At 42.1% G+C, this 16,213-nt stretch overlaps 1 protein-coding gene across 1 annotated transcript in view; it reads left to right on the top strand.

The window, feature by feature from the left end:
• Window positions 1-16,213, top strand: part of DPH5 (diphthamide biosynthesis 5) — a 28,575-nt gene that overhangs the window by 6,949 nt on the left and 5,413 nt on the right. Inside the window, exons 4-5 of the mRNA XM_045028528.1 lie at window positions 2,185-2,293; window positions 15,664-15,784. Of these exons, the coding sequence (XP_044884463.1) occupies window positions 2,185-2,293; window positions 15,664-15,784 (230 nt within the window). The remainder of the gene's footprint in view (window positions 1-2,184; window positions 2,294-15,663; window positions 15,785-16,213) is intronic.

The following is a 16,213-nucleotide window of genomic DNA, read 5'->3' as shown; positions in this document are numbered from 1 at the left end:
CACTGGTCCATTCGCAGTTGTGTCTGCAATATTGGTAGAATGTGTTAATGTAAACCAGGCAACTTTTAGCACCATGTCAGACAATATGGTGACTGAAATAAATGCCCACCTGCATCCAGTTTATGCAAGTGCTTCCATAATTGCTACTGCCTGCGAAGTTGCTACTGGTGCTAGACCAGTAGTGTGGAAAGTGGTAGGGTAGACAAGGGCATAGAGGGCTGACTCCCTCAGGCCCCTGGCTGCAATTGGCTGAGTCCCCATATGTGAGCACACTGCCTGCAGCTGTGCTGAAGCCCTTGCAGAGGGGCCTAGTGGGAGAAGATGCTGATTGGAGCAGATTTCAGTAAATAAAGCCAGCTGTTCCCCTGATTCTCTATTAGCAGACCCACAAAGTCTCCAGAGCCCTTATGCCATGGATCTGGAGAGACGGGGACAAGGCTGAAGAACCAGCCTCCTGCTCTCCTTTGCTCATGGAAGGGTAGGGGGGCATAGGAGAGAGTTTTGCAGTTAATGAGGGAGCTATTCTAAGTCTAGATTACCTTACTGCTGTTCTCCTAGGTCAGGGGTTCTCAAACTGGGGGTCGGGACCTCTCAGGGGGTCGTGAGCTGTCAACCTCCACCCCAACCCTGCTTTGCCTCCAGCATTTGTAATGGTGTTAAATATATATAAAAGTGTTTTAATTTATAAGAGGGTTGCACTCAAAGGCTAGCTATGTGAAAGGGGTTACCAGTTAAAAAAAAAAAAAAGTTTTAGAACCACTGTTGCAGTCTGTTTCTAGTGGTATTTCCTGATTTCCCATCATTCAGACTCCACTAGTTACTCTGCTGTAGATGAATGAGCCTTTATTATATTTTAAAAAAACCTGACACTTCCTCCCACCCACACAAGCTGCTGCCACAGAAAGTGTCAGTATCTATGCACTTGAGCTGGCCAAGTAGTTGCATAACAAAAATGCACGAAGATTGGGAAATAGTCAGGCCAGGGCTTGAGGGAACTCCATGAGAATTCAGCTTGAACGACAGAGGATGTTAGGGCTAAAACAACCCTCCTGTGTAATTACTCAGCTCAGCCAGATACTACTACTTTCCCTGTTTCCCTCTGTGGAATGGGCAGCATTGACTGAGGTATCTATGGAGAAAAGGAGACAGCTGAGCAATTGTTCAGATTTGACAGCTTTCTTATTTAAATGCATTGCCACATTTCACATGTAATGTGGAAAGTACAGTACTTCTTAAACATCTTAACATGCACAAGTACCATTTGAAATAAAAATTAATTTATTTTAAATTATTGCAATTCAAAAATAAGACTAACTTGGATCTATTTGTGCTTCTGATGCTGATCATACTTGGAACTCAAGCCTGCAGTTCCTCCTCTGGGCAAAGCTCCAATTAACCTGACTGAGAGTTTTGTCCAAGTGTGAAGGTGCAGGGTGCATGCTGACTGATGGGTATGTTAAGCCAAATTCAGCTTGTGGTAAGTTTCAAAGGGGATCGCTCCTACTTACTTCTGGAACGAATTTGCATGTTGTTTATATATCCAAATGCATTTTCCCTGAGTCTTGTGGATTTCAGTACATAAATATATATAAGAGAAGAGTTTTAAAAGCCAAGCTTGGCTTTTCCAAGGTTAGTATATCGCTACTGTATACATGTGTATACAATATGTGTAAATCTTTAAAACATGTTCTGTATACTGTGTAGTGCTTTTTTTGGAACATGTTTTCACAGGCTCTCAGTGCAAATGTGAGATGGCCTGGTTGCACATTAATTGTAGGAATACTGGAGTTACGCCCAAGTTCTCTGTGCTAAGCTGTGCTGACATTTGCTATTCAACAGACATCCAGCAGACACCTGCAAAAGACAAAGGACAAATGGAACTGTCCTCTTTAAGTTGCCACCAGAAGTTACTTTAAAAAGTAATAAATATGCTACTGTTGCAGTTTTAACTTTGAGAAATTGGGAGCTGTGAAATTCATGTGGATCCCTGTGCTTTTTAGCCCTTTTTTTTCTACTTATTGTTATGGTAAAGTCAGAGTAAAGTCCTTACTACCACTGCCCTCTTGGCATGCTGCATAGCTTTACTCATGAAGCATTTTAATTTTACTTTCAAAACAAGCTATGTTGATGGTTATGCTCAGTCAGTGTATTTTGTCAATCCAACCCATTCCTTCCTTACCACAGGGCCACAACACACAGTGATCTTGTTCTGCGTGCAGTAAAGCTTGGGATTCCATACAGGGTTATTCATAATGCTTCCATAATGAATGCAGTGGGCTGCTGCGGTTTACAGGTAACTCTTATACGTTTTGTTCTACAATTGTTAATATTAGAATCAGCAATCTCTACCGCTCTGACATTATGGAAGGGCTGTATGAAGCTATCTAAACTTTTAAGGAAGACAGCTGTGGAAATTCTGGCCAGTTTTCAGAATGTGTTAACGTTTCCTTTTCAGAGCTTTCCATGCATTTATCATTATGTAACTTAACATTTGGGAGGCAAAATGCCTATTTGCATTGATGTACATGTGAGTAAATGGGTGACAATTCTGGTTTCTCCCCCCCATGAACAAAATTAGACAGTATTTTCTATGTATTTCATATGTAAAGCATTGTGTGTGTATGATAATTGTTTCGCCCTGTCAGCTTACTGTTCCTACTGGTGATCGTATGGTAAGGTAAAGTTATCCCCTTGAGAAATATACTATCAATGGAAATAAAATGGGTATATACATGATTCTGTGTATTATCCCAAACCCAGATTAAAAAATGATGTCAAAAATTTGGCATCAGACACATTCCTTCCCTCCTGAGTTGATCCTCACCTCTTTTTAATCTTCCTGCATGTTTGCCAACAGCTAAAGGATCTTTGATTTTTGTTTTATCAGGGGAATGCAAGGATGAGCCACATACCTGAATACTTTTTTTTTTAGATATTAGCCTGTTGCATGTCCCATAGATTGGTTATTTTGGGCCTTGGAGGCTCAGAAAAGTAGAGACCTGTTTTCTTTAATATTTTTAAATTTGTCATAATCTACTCTGCCTGTCTTGTAAAATCTTCCTTATGTTCCCCTCCTTGCTCCTGTCCCTGTCCCAGTTTCCCCAATCAGAGAATCAGCTGCTGGCAGCTACATAGTTTCAAGGGAAGAAACGAAAATAATTCTACTCTGCAAGGTGGAAGCTGGAATATTTTTATTTTATGAATATAGGGAAAATGGGTGTTGGTTGGCTGGAAAACTCACAGGAACTCCCTGACTCAATCGTGGGATAAGTTAGTGTCCAGTATAAACAGCTTTCAAGCCATGTAACCACTATAGGTCTGGTTTGGGGCAGCTTCCTTTCATAGATGTCCAGAAAACTCTCTGCCTTTCTTACAGGAAAAATGCTAGGCTAATGTGTTTAGTCGCTAATCATACATACATTAGCTATCTGTAACTTTCCCCTTTGTTACTCTTGTTAATGATGAGCATTTGCAGTGTGCCCAGCCCAACCCCTACTCTGTCCCCAAGGAACTTGCCATTGAAGGCCTCAGTCCTGCACATGTGTAGGCCCCTGTGAAGAGCCATTGAGGCTGTATGTGAACACAGGGGTCTACTGATGTGGAGCCAATTGGAGGATCAGGGCGTAAACAAGCAATTAGAAGCGCCCTGGACATGCATCTATCTCAGAAGGAAGAAGTCCTTTCTAGCCTAAAGAAGGGAGAGCTGCCTGTTTTTAACAGAAATAACGGATACCTCCAAAGTTAGACCTGAAATACTAGCAGCCATATTTCAGTAGCTGCCAGCAACAGCACAGCTGTACCAGTGATATATATGGCATAGGCTTTAGCTTTGAGCAGACTTTCATGACACAGGGTAAGTCTACACTGGACCTGGAGGTGTAATTTCCAAGTCGGGGAGACATACCCATGATTGCTTTGATTGAGCTGGTGTGCTAAAAAATAGCAGTGTAGCTGTGGCTGCACAGGCAGTGGGACAGGCTTGCCAAACAAAATGCAATCCCATATGAAACCCTAGGTGTGTTCTCAAGGTGGCTAACCCATCCCTCTGCCCCCACAGCCATGGCTACACTGCCATTTTTAGTGCACTGGCTCAATCAAAACATGGGCATGTCTACCTGACTTGGAAATTATACCTCCAGCTCCATTGTACACATAACCACAGTGGTAGAAATGTCTGAGCCCTGTGTGCTCTCATGTTTAACTGCTGGTTCAACAGCACCATTCTGGAAATGTGAATGTTAATTGTAGCGTATGCCTGCCCACAGGGAACACAACCCGTGACCTTCGCAATGTTATGATTCTCCCCATGAGTACTTTCTCACAACACCTGCCTGCTGCTGAAAGGAGAGGTCAGATTATCTTTTAGGAAGGAAGTAGACTTTTGGTGTTAAAAAGTATATATGCAGTAGACGTTGACATGTGTCACATGGCTGCACTTTATGGGTAGGGTAGCACAGCAGTTGGCTCCTTACCCTATCTGCTTTATTATGGTAAACAGCTTGCTTCTACAGTTAAGAGCTGGCAATGGATTCCTACTACTCATTAGCATGGGATGATCTTGCTTTCTGTGCCATTAGGAGAGAAACTGCGGGTCCCACCCTCCAATCCAAATCTTGACAGTGCAGGTGTCTATGTTAAAAATCTGTAGCAGTTGTACAGGGAGAGAGGATCTAATGCTGCTCCAGAGAGGCAGTTTCTAATCAGGACCGCCCTTAAAACAATCCTAGACCACACATGCATGTTTTGAGAGTTGTCTTTACTTTCTTTATCCGGTGCTGGGGGAACCTACCATGACGGAAACATGGGGTTATTCACCCTGGCAATAGTCTTTTTCCTTCCTAACCTGGGAGGTGCTCCTCTCTCATAAATCAACATATTCCTGTTCTTGTGAAAAGCACCCTGGGAAATCATGATCATGTTATATTAAAGGATCGTAACCAGCTGAATGTTTAAATCTTCAGTGTTCTTTGAGGGAGCAAACAAATAATGAAGGGAGATCAAAGGGGACAAGGCACCTCTCACTTATTAAAAGTTGTGGCTGTTGCTTCCATCGTCCCTTAAAACTCTCCACTTCTTTATTTTCATAATTGTCTCCTGTCATAAATTTATTTCATTTGTTTTAGGAGCAGTTGCTTTTTTGAAGCATTTTGTTACTTTTTAGTATGGCAGGGATTCCTCTTATACATACTTGACCACAGAACATTTTTTTTTGTCCGTCTTTTATTCTGATCTTGATACAAAACTTCTTACTCTACTAGTGAAAAACAGGAAACACCTTTATAGATTGTACTTATGGTTTTCAGAACAATGAGCTGTAGCTGCTGATTAGACTCTGTCTGGATGAAATGCAGTTACTCCTCAAACTGCTCACAAAAGAATGCATCTCTTACATGATCAGAGCAATGTTCAGTTCTTTCTTTGAAGTATAACATGCAATTAATTGCATATTCTTACTGCACAGAGACGCAATGAAGTCCATGGAGAAAGCATTCTGGTACTATATATCACCTTTTGTGTACTAATTTCTATAAAGATGTTGCCATAAGCTACAAATTACAGATCAGAGCATGAGCTAGGGCTGAACTTACTGTTTCTGGGACTGAAGGAGCAGAAATGTTGTTTTTGCTATTTTGTATATCAAAAGCTCATTAAAAGTAAAATATTTTGGAAGGAAAAATGTTCATCCACTCTGAAAATCCTCTGCCATGCAGTCCAGATCTGTGCTGCTGGTATGGAGAATCACTATGGTAACAGGTTACAGACTGCATGTAATAAAAGTGTTAAAGAAATTATTGCACTGGTTCGTATCACATTAAAGGGGCAAGATCTCCCCCTTTATTTAAAAAAAAAAAAGTTTAATGCTGAGCTTTCGAAAAGCTCTTTCGCTGCAGTTTCTGATACAGTTGGCTGGAGCTTTTTTGAGAGCTGGGTCAGTTAGGCACGTTGCAAGACAGCTACAAGCACTAGTCACGTTGTGCCAAGGTCTCTAGATCCCTCCTGTGCCCATCTCTCCATCCTGTTTTGTGCTCTGCCTTACTGGTTGTAGTATCAGGCTTTTGTTCAAGATCTGGAGAATGTTCCTTTTTATTTTTCCAAAATGAGACAAACAAGACAGGTGGGAAAGTACCTTTGATGTGAATTGCCACTTAAACCTGGTACCACTGGATTCATTTCTCCATTGCCTTCTGGACTCTGACTGTAAAGCTGGATGGTGTCAGTGATATTTGTTAATATAGTATCACGATTACTGGAATGATCCTGCTGGGGGGGAATCCCACAGGAGTGCACTCTAAAGCCCTCACATAGCACTCCTGTTGGTGTCTGCTGGAGCACTGCAGCTGAGCTGTACTTCTGGCGGTATTGGGAACCCGTGACCTCAGCTCTTCCCCTGCTCACCTACTTGGGGAAAGAGGCATGGCCTCAGCCCCATTTCTTCCCATGAGTCTACACCACAGGTTCTCAACCTTTTTCTTTCTGAGGCCCCCCCAACATGCTATTAAAAACTCCACGGTCTACCTGTGCCACAACAACTGGTTTTCCGCATATAAAAGCCAGGGCCGGCATTAAGGGGTAGCAAGCAGGGCAATTACCCAGGGCCCCATGCCACAGTGGGCACAGCAAAGGTAAGTTGCTCAGGCTTCGGCTTCAGCCCCGGGTGGCAGGGCTCAGGGACCTTGGTTTCAGCCCCATGCGGTGGGGTTTCAGCTTTCTGCCCTGAGCCCAGCGAGTCTAACGCTGGCCCTGCTTGGCCGACCATCTGAAACCTGCTTGCGGCTCCTGGTTGAGAACCACTGCTCTAGTCCATGTAGCCTGTAGGTAGAAGGAAGGGAGGAGTCCTTTGCTGCCTTCTACAGGCTTCAGCTCTTCTCTTGCTCAGTTTTTCACTGTTAGGCCAACTGCTGGGGCAAAAATGGCTTTTAATTTTCTCCTCCCCTGAATGCTGGAATAAAAAGCAGCAGGAGCATTGAACTGTGAGGCAGGGGACAAGTTGTGGGCACAGATATAAAAACTGGGACGTACAAAGAGCGGGGACAGTAAGGGAGAGGTTGACTAACAAAAGCAGAGGGGGGGGGAGAGAACAGAAGAACAAGGGAAGGGACCAACTAAGGGTGAGAGACTTGGAATAGATGGAGAAAGAAAAACATAAGCAAATTGATCTAGTTTTATCAGAGTGCTGCTTTTGGCAACCACATCCAATTACTGTTGCCATTAACTAGCTGAAAATTGGCCTTGCGTGCACACTTCCTGCACCACCCTGAATGTATGATCCCATACCATTTGAAAGGGAGATTCTTTCCCTGTTCATAGGGCCAAAACTAGATTAATGCCCTGGTGTGCCTTAAGAAGCAGCTCTAAAGAGCCAGTACATGGGAAGTAGTCCAGACCTAGGCTGTCAGCAGTATGCAGTGCATTACTGTAGTTTTCCTTGCATGTCCTTGCTACGCTACTGAAGGCCTTTCTGGAAGTCATGGCTCAAACTGGTCCTTTTGCATAACTTCCCTTCCCTTGTTTAGGAGCTGCAGTAGAACTGCTTAAGCCCTCATCCTTCCAACTAGTGTGCTATTCATTCTCTCTCTCTTTTGTGGGAGTGTACTGACTAACATGACTGACAGCTAGAGTAAGAAGAGATGTTCAGCTGTGGGAAAACAGCATTGCCAAGTACATAAGCATTTTTTTAAAAAGGTAACTAGGAAAAATGCCTCATGTCCTGGCCCTTTTGCAAGGTAAATCCAGTTAGCCTTCAGAACAGTTTCATGTAGATCTGAATAAATGTCTGTCTTCTTTGATCCCTTATCAACTCATTACACTGATCATTTTCAGTTACTAGCTCTCCAATTAAAATTTGCAAATGTAACTACACTATGAAGTAGGTTTACATTTTAACCTATCACTGAAAAATACAAATACAGAACTGTGGTTCTCACTTCTATAGTATCTAAGCACTTTGCAAGGAATGAATAAGCCTCACAACATTCATGTCCTGTAGGGGAAGTATTATTTGCAGATGGGAAACTGAGGCACACAGTAGTTATGAGATTTGCCCGAGATCGCACAGGAAACCTGCAGGACTTGTAGAAATAGAACTCTTATTTCCTGACTCCATTCTGTGCCTTAACCACACGACCATCTGTCTTCCCTCAAATGGGAGAAATGTAATACAAAACATTTTTCATTGATGTAAAACAGTAACAAATTTATCTTACTGTCTCCAGTTGATTTTCCTGCTAAATGCCCTGAGCCTTCATTGTATAAGTTAGCACTTGTTTTGCACACCCTCTAAATGCCAGCTCAATGCAAGCTATCCTACTTTATAGCTTACATGTGCTGTGTAACTTACAGGACCATTTGTCACCACTGAATCTGACCCAGAAAATCCACTTACCAGGCTGAATTTGGCAACTGACTGTCAGGTTAATATGGGGGAGAGAGAGGAGATATTTTGATCTGATGTCTCTATATATGAAGAGCCTAATAAGGGTACCAGAGCTGCTAAGGTGACTTTACCCTTCTGGATTAAGTTCTGTATCCTTCAAATGCTCTCAGTGGAAGGAGGCTCTTAATCCTCTTAATGTTGAGTCCCATTCTGCTCACGTGGAAGCCATTCCTGAGCACCAACAGGGAAGGCATCTCAGCAGAGAGAGAGACTTCCCTTTGTTCTTTTGCCTAAAGTTATTAGGTTGAAAGCCATGGCTGCTGGGTAACATCAACTATAAGATGCAGAACATAATCACATTCAGTGCTCTTTCTCCAACTTGGCAGCCATCTCCCCACATCTCCATTCTCTATGACTGACAGCTCCCAGGAATTCTACCTCAGTTGTGTGCGATGTGGAAATAGCATTTTAAGTAAAAGTTTTGATTTTCCGTGCTTGCAGTTTTATAAAACTGGGCAAGATGGTGTGAATGATAAGCCTTAGACTAAGGCTCATTTTAAATGGGCAAAAGTCATCAGCAACTTCAGATTTAGTTTTTGTTTTGTTTTAATACCTCTGCTGACAGGACTGTAGCTACAGTGGTTACCACTGAATTTCCCAACCTTTCCCCTAGTTATTAGATATTAGCACAGTATGCCTCCTTTGGTATGAGGAATACCTGGGGGAATCGGGTACCAAGGGTATCATCCTTTTTTAAGGATGAACATTGTGTAGTATCACAGCCAAAGTCCTGATACCAAAGATGAAGGAAAGGGAATCACTTTCTGCAGTGGGATTTACCAGCAAGTAAGCACTAAGATCCTATGATGCAAGGTTCTGAGTGGCCCTTAATGCCCATTGACCTGTTTTCACTTACATCACTGGGGCCAGGAGTAGCCCTGTTGACTTCAGTGTGAGTTGAACTTCACTTACATCTCCCAGGAATAGACTCCATAATGGTATCAGTTGCAGGAAGAATGTCCCATCATATAACCTGTGATTCTCAACACAGCAAAGGAGATCAAAAGTAGCCCTTAGTTGCATATTGGTCAATTCCCTTTACAGTGTACTGGAAGTCTGCACATGCGTAAGAGCTGCAGGTGTGGGTCTAAAATACTTAACAAGAATCCTTTGATATTCACCTCCTGAAATGTTCCCGGTGAGTAACCCATTTTCTGAACAGCTTCTAAAGCTGTTTTGAAATTTTAAGAAAGGAGACAGTGTACATAATTGACAAAATGCAGTGTCATGGTTACAGTTGATGCAGCAATAATTCTGGGAAAACATGCTGTAAAAATAAACCTTTGCATGTTGAAATATTTCTTTCTTCGTTTCTCTGCAGCTGGTGCACTAGTGGCCTTGAATATTAAATTGCACCTTCTCTGCTGTTTGTTTTAGTACACTACTGTGTTTGAGGGAGAAAGAAAAATGTTTTTTTTAGTTTACTTTTCCCTGCTTAGCCTCTGCTCCTTCCTTTTCATGCTTTGTGTTCATTAGCTATTTGGCCACAACACTAAGAAGAGTTGCTTATGGTCTGGACCATGGTAGGATAGATTCTGATCTAATTTAAACCAGTGTGAATAACGAGTAATTCCACTGAAGTTTGAAGTCTTCAGTGGGTTTAAACTTCTGTAACTGAGATTAGAATGTAGCCCATTCTCTCTAATATGCTTCATTCCACCTTTGCAGTTTGTTTATATTAAGCCCAACGGCTGAACTGCAGTGTTTAAAAATACTGGTACAAAATAACTGTAGGCTCCCTAGTCTTTGGTACAAAAAGTGGTTTGCTTTTCTTTCATTTTAAGTATGTAAATAAAATAGAAAGCACGAAAGATATTTGCAGTTTATGCTGGGGCAAAACAAAGCGAAGCTTGAAGAATGGGGGAAACGGACCACCTTGTTTGCACTGCTTTATGATGCATTTCGTGGGAGGCAGTCTGGTGTAGCGGATCAAGCACTGGATTGGGAGTCAGGAGACCTGGCTGCTCTTCCTGGCTTTTAGTAGTTGTACTGTAACAGATAATCGTAAAAAAACATTTGTTTCAAACATTTACAAGCACATGAAATTTCTCACATTTCTGAAGATGCTGCCTTTGGAAGCTTCCCATGAAGATTTTGAACATCAGAGAAGAGGGAGACAGGTTTGTCTCTACTGCTGCTGAATTGATAGGCCTGCCCTTCCATCCACTAGGTCCAAATGTAGCACCTTGCTCTGCTGAAATTCCAGTTGTGTGTGTGACCATAGGACAGGAATCCAATAAATCTGATCTTCATTTTTGAGCTCTCACATACAAGATACCCCTTCTCCCCAAATGCCAGGCTGTGTTTAATGAAGGACGCAGCACTGTCAAGATTGATCAGAAATTAATTTGTTTCCTTCTTAAAGGGGTTATTGTTGTGATAGCCATTTTATGTCTGATTGGTTCATTGAAGATGTCGTTCAGGTTGTTGTAAGTTTCTGCTTAAAACTCAGAACAGAGTGTTTGATCCTCACGTGTTTTGTTCTGTACAAAATATACATCGAATATGAAAACGGCAATGGTTTTACAGCTATATGCCAACAACATCAAGTTTTACATTTTGATTTCTAGGTCCTGATCCATTGAGGTCAATGGAAAGACTCAGTTTGATTTCTTTCTGGTTGAAATCTGTCACAGAGCAGGATCCTTTTAAGATATTAGTGTTGTTGGTTTAATAATATCTATTGCTCCCTCTGCACTAAGACTTTTCTTGTGAATCATTTGCTTTATGCTGGATTTCAAGAGGTAGAAATAATAGCATAACCTAGTACAGCAGCCTCATGTATCAGAGACTCTTGAACCAAGAAAGTACCATATCAGGGTGCAGGAAAGAGAGTTAAAATATTGGTTTTATTAAATATGCAAGTTAGCTTACAAATCACGTTTCTTCAAACTTATGTAGGCTTGTTCTGCCACAGGAGGAGTGTCCAAGTATGTGGTGATGTACAATGTGGGTGGAAAATTTTTGCCTATGCATATACAAATGTTTGCATGCACAAGAGCTGTAATTTATTGAGGTCCTCAATTTAACACAACAGTAGACTCTATTAATGCTTTGATCCCACAGCATTTCCAGAATGATAGTATATCAGTGAATTGCCAAAAGTAATTTTCTTCTGTTTATCCCCCTTCTCCTTCATTTCTAAGAAGGAATATTAAATGTTTTGGGACCACCAGAAAGGCACATGGAGTAAAAATAAGGACCTTTCTTTCAAATTCTAACTCATACAGGGGTATAAATGACATGGATGATTGTGCCCCCAATAATACAGTGGTGCCTTATGTTGCTTCTGAAAGCAATTTCCATGCTGGCCAGTGGTGCAAAAACAGATGTTAAATGTTTGGTGCTGGAAGAATTGTCTCTTTAGAATACTTTCAAGAGGTACTGATTCAATAAAGTATTTTACATTCCATTAACAGTATTTTACAGACTTTTTCCTTTCCTTTTCCAAGATACACGTACATCTTTTGGACCTTCATTTTAAATGAAAGGCCTTTTAGTGATTGTGTATAAAAGAGAAGTCTAATGAGTTAGCACAGTTTTGACAACTGCTTACAAAATAAGGTACTCATTTAATGTTGTCTTAGTGAAAGAGAGGTCTCTGCCACAATTCACCGAGAAGCAGTGCTGTGAGAAATAACAGAATTGGGCTAATTGGTAATGGGAAGTGGGAAGTTTTACCCCCTCAGTCTCTAGTTCATACCTAGTTCAGGTCAGCAGTCATTGTGGAGAGTGGGGTAGTGGTTAAAGGAGTGATTAGCCTCAGTACTGCCAGCAAATGGTAATGTGAAATGAGTTGGTAGTTCCTGTCCAGTGCGTAGAGGGATGGTTGTCTGCATTACAGACATCATCACCCAGTTATCACCCAGTCTCTAACCACCCTTTTCTTTGATCTGTGCTGCAAAGGAAAGCTTTTCTGCTCCATGTGTACTTGGCCACCAGTGGCACCACAGGTCAGGCCTTCTTTTGGAGAGGAGACCACTCCTGCCTGGTTAGTGAATGATCTCCTGATGGTTTCAAATGTCAGCCAGTAAGCAAGTCCGTTCATGCTAGGCCCAAGGCTGACCTTGGGTTGCTGTACCAATGACTAGAGGATGCTGTTAGTTTGTCTAAAATGACCCTTCAGTGATCCCAGTCATATGGGAAGACAGTGCAGATTTTTAGAGATAATTGATCTGATAGCTAAGCTCTTTGGATGCTGCTCATCTCCCAGACTCATCTTCCATATGAGGCTTGGTGGCAATGTATTTCTAATGTGGAGGTAGAATGTACCCAGTAGTGATAATGTACAATTGTGTAATCTCTTGTCCCGTTAACTTTGCTTGCCCGGTTTCTACCTGTTTTTTTTATAACTGTGAAATGAAACTGAACATTATTTATTCATTTACAAAAGTATTTATAGTTTACACTTTAAGGCAAGTGGATCACTAATTAAGCTTAAGCATTAATTTAAAAAAAAGGGGGGGAGGGTTAAACCTTTCAACCGGTGTTTGTTGCCATGTTCTGGTACCAAATGGAAAGGGTCCAGCTAACTGAAAAATACTTTGGGTTGTTTTTTGTTGTTGTTGGATTTCTACATGGGCCTTTAAAAGTTAAAAATTACATCAAGACCTTATCCTTGGTGTGACTTTTTTTTAAGTTTACCAGAAGCACCTCATGGTTATGAAATGTGAAATATGGGTTAATGTCTTTGAGTTACTGAAGTGTAATATTTAAATGAGGAAATAGTTTGTGTAATATGCCAAGAATCATTGAACATACTGTCCTCCTGTCAGAATGAATGGGTAACCCCTGGGCACCAGTTCCATAGAAAACTAACTTGTTTCTGCTTTGAAGCATTACAAAAGTCCAAGCTGAAATAGCAGACCTGATTCTCTGGTGCCCTCTGGCCACTTTGTGGTGCTCTGGCAGTGCAAAGGAGCTGTGCTCATGGCTTAAATGGCCAGAGGGAAATCCCCAGATGGCATAGAACCCCCATAATGTCTTCTGTGTAAGATTTAAAGAAAGGGTAGCAGAGGACAGAGTGCAGCTCCCCCTTCTCTGTTAAAAGCAGATGGGAATTCCTCCTCCTGTCCCAGGCTTAAAAAGAGCTCTGTGCGCATCCCCCCCCCCCCAATTTCAATCTATTTAACTGTTTCTTTTCTGCTGCCTGTAGCTAGGAGCCAGGGAAGGGGTGGCAGAGAAGAAATAATTGGGGAGTTAAGAGATGGTCTTCCAAGCCTGGGAGAGGAGGAGGGGCTTTCATCTGCTTTTAGCAGACAAGGGGGGCTGCGCTCCTTCCTTTGCTTCGGTGTAGGATTTAAAGTAAGGGGAGCAGTTGGGGTGTGTGGCCATGGTGTAGAGAGAATTAACTTGGTGTAGATGCATAAATATGTTTTCCAACTCCCAGCCCTGAAACTCAACCTGGGATCTTAAATCCAAGCTGAGTTATTTCCTTTGTATGCATCACCACCAGTAATAGATTTGCAGGCCAAATTCTGCATTTAATTACATCTCAGGAAAAAATTTCTATTTTATGCTGCCCCTTACAATGCACGTCTGGAACTAATCTGCAGAATTATATCAAATATCTCCCATGGCCCACCTTCCCCATTACTGTGAGAAGGCAGCCAATATATGATGGCAATACTGAGGGACAAGTGAATGTAATTGCTACTGTGTCTAGCATTGAGCATGTGCATGCGCACGCACACAGAATATATCTGTCCGTAGCCCCTGTCCTATAATCCTCATGGTGTTAGATTCTAACTTAGAATCATAGAATATCTGGGTTGGAAGGGACCTTAGGAGGTCATCTAGTCCAACCCCCTGCTTAAAGCAGGACCAATCCCCAGACAGATTTTTACCCCAGTTCCCTAAATGGGCCCCCTTAAGGATTGAACTCACAACCCTGGGTTTAGCAGGCCAATGCTCAAACCACTGAGCTATCCTCATGTACACCTTCAAATGGCCTGTTTTTGGCCTGAGGTGGGTTTAGACTGGCCAGAGGAGGGATGAGGTCTCTTTCTAGAGTTCCTATTCCTCCTGCCTACTCTGAAGCTGATAGCCCCCACTGAGGAAGTGAGGTCTAAAATGCCTCCATTGGTTAGCAGGGGTATGGAGGCTCTAACTTCTTTTGTACAGACAGTATCTTCATATATAGCACACTCATCCTCTGAGCACTATTTTAATACAAATATTACAAGAATAATTTATCCCAAGGCTTGTAGAAACATTACACGGGAATGCAGATGCTACAGCATTATTGGAGGCTGCCTACCTGCTTCCTTATAGATTAAGGAAATAATCTACTAGATACCTACAGTTTTTTTCCAGTCTTTCCAAAGGGCCCAGTCCACCTTGACTTAACTGGGGAATTTTGCCTGAATAAGGACTACATGATCGGGTCTTTTTAAGTGTAGAAGGAATATTGAAAGTTAATGAAGACTGGTGACCAGAATAAAGAGCTGGATACAAGTTTTAGGAGGCAGCTTCACTACTCATTCTCTAACATGCATCGCTGCCTGGAGGATGACAGAACAATAGTAAACATCCTATTCCATAGCAGAGAGGGAAACTTTATTCTAGACTTAGATACAAAGAAAAAACAAAGTCTTGTTAATGCATTAGACCAGGGATTGGCAACCTTTGGCACGCGGCTCGCCAGGGTAAGCACCCTGGCAGGCCGGGCCGGTTTGTTTACCTGCCGCGTCTGCAGGTTCGGCCAATCGTGGCTCCTACTGGCCGCGGTTCGCTGCTCCAGGCCAGTGGGGGCAGCGGCAAGCGGCGTCCAGCACATCCCTCGGCCCGTACCGCTTCCCGCAGCCCCCATTGGCCTGGAGCAGTGAACCGCGGCCAGTTGGAGCCGCGATTGGCCAAACCTGCAGATACGGCAGGTAAACAAACCCGCCTGGCCCCTGGCGAGCCATATGCCAAAGGTTGCCAATCCATGCATTAGACCATTCCAAGGAGTTGCAGTGTGGCAAGGGGAGAACAGGACAAACAGGACACCTTTTTTAAAAGGAGGTATTAATTCTTTCCTGTGTGTGCAACAAAATCATTTAGAAAATACCCGTTTATAAGGGTGCCTTAGTTCCAGTCTGATGCGCCCTCCTTAAACGCACTCAAGACTTCCTAGCTTTTAGTTTTTGTCAAACCTTAATTTCCTAATATTTAATTTATAGAAACTCTTTGTAATCCCCACTTAAGTAATTTCTTCTTTGCTTGTGTGCGATTTTTTTTTTTTTAAGTTGTACAACTTTGGAGAAACAGTTTCTGTAGTTTTCTGGACGGATACGTGGAAACCAGAAAGCTTTTTTGACAAGATTCAGAAGAACAAGCAGAATGGAATGCACACGCTGTGCTTACTTGGTAAGGGTCATCTGTCTTTGTTCTGCAGTCACTTTCTTGTACAACATCCAGAGGCTATGGTGATAAATGTAATACATTTAGAAGAAAAATGTTCTTAATTGTTTGAAGAATATACCCAAAATTGCATCCTTTGTGTATTGCTTATGTGAATTTAGAATAGCTTTACTAGTCCTATCTTGTTTCACTGTGGCCTGCGATTTCTAAAAAGGAGTCGAGCAATTAATAAAACCCTGTGCTTCAATAGAATTCAACAAGGATCAGAGATCTCCATATGCTGTTAAAGTGCAGCATGAGTTTAAGGACAAGTGTATCTCCTGTTCAAGATCCAAATCAGGTTGCAGTAATTAGCAAGTGTCATTTTACTTTAATTATTTAGACCTTAATAGACTCGATCTTGGAAGACGCATGTCGTATTAGCCAAATTTGTAG

The sequence above is a fragment of the Mauremys mutica genome, chromosome 8 (genome assembly GCF_020497125.1).
Source record: "Mauremys mutica isolate MM-2020 ecotype Southern chromosome 8, ASM2049712v1, whole genome shotgun sequence".
In the NCBI taxonomy this organism is placed as follows: domain Eukaryota; kingdom Metazoa; phylum Chordata; order Testudines; family Geoemydidae; genus Mauremys; species Mauremys mutica.
This window is presented reverse-complemented; position numbering and strand designations above follow the sequence as displayed.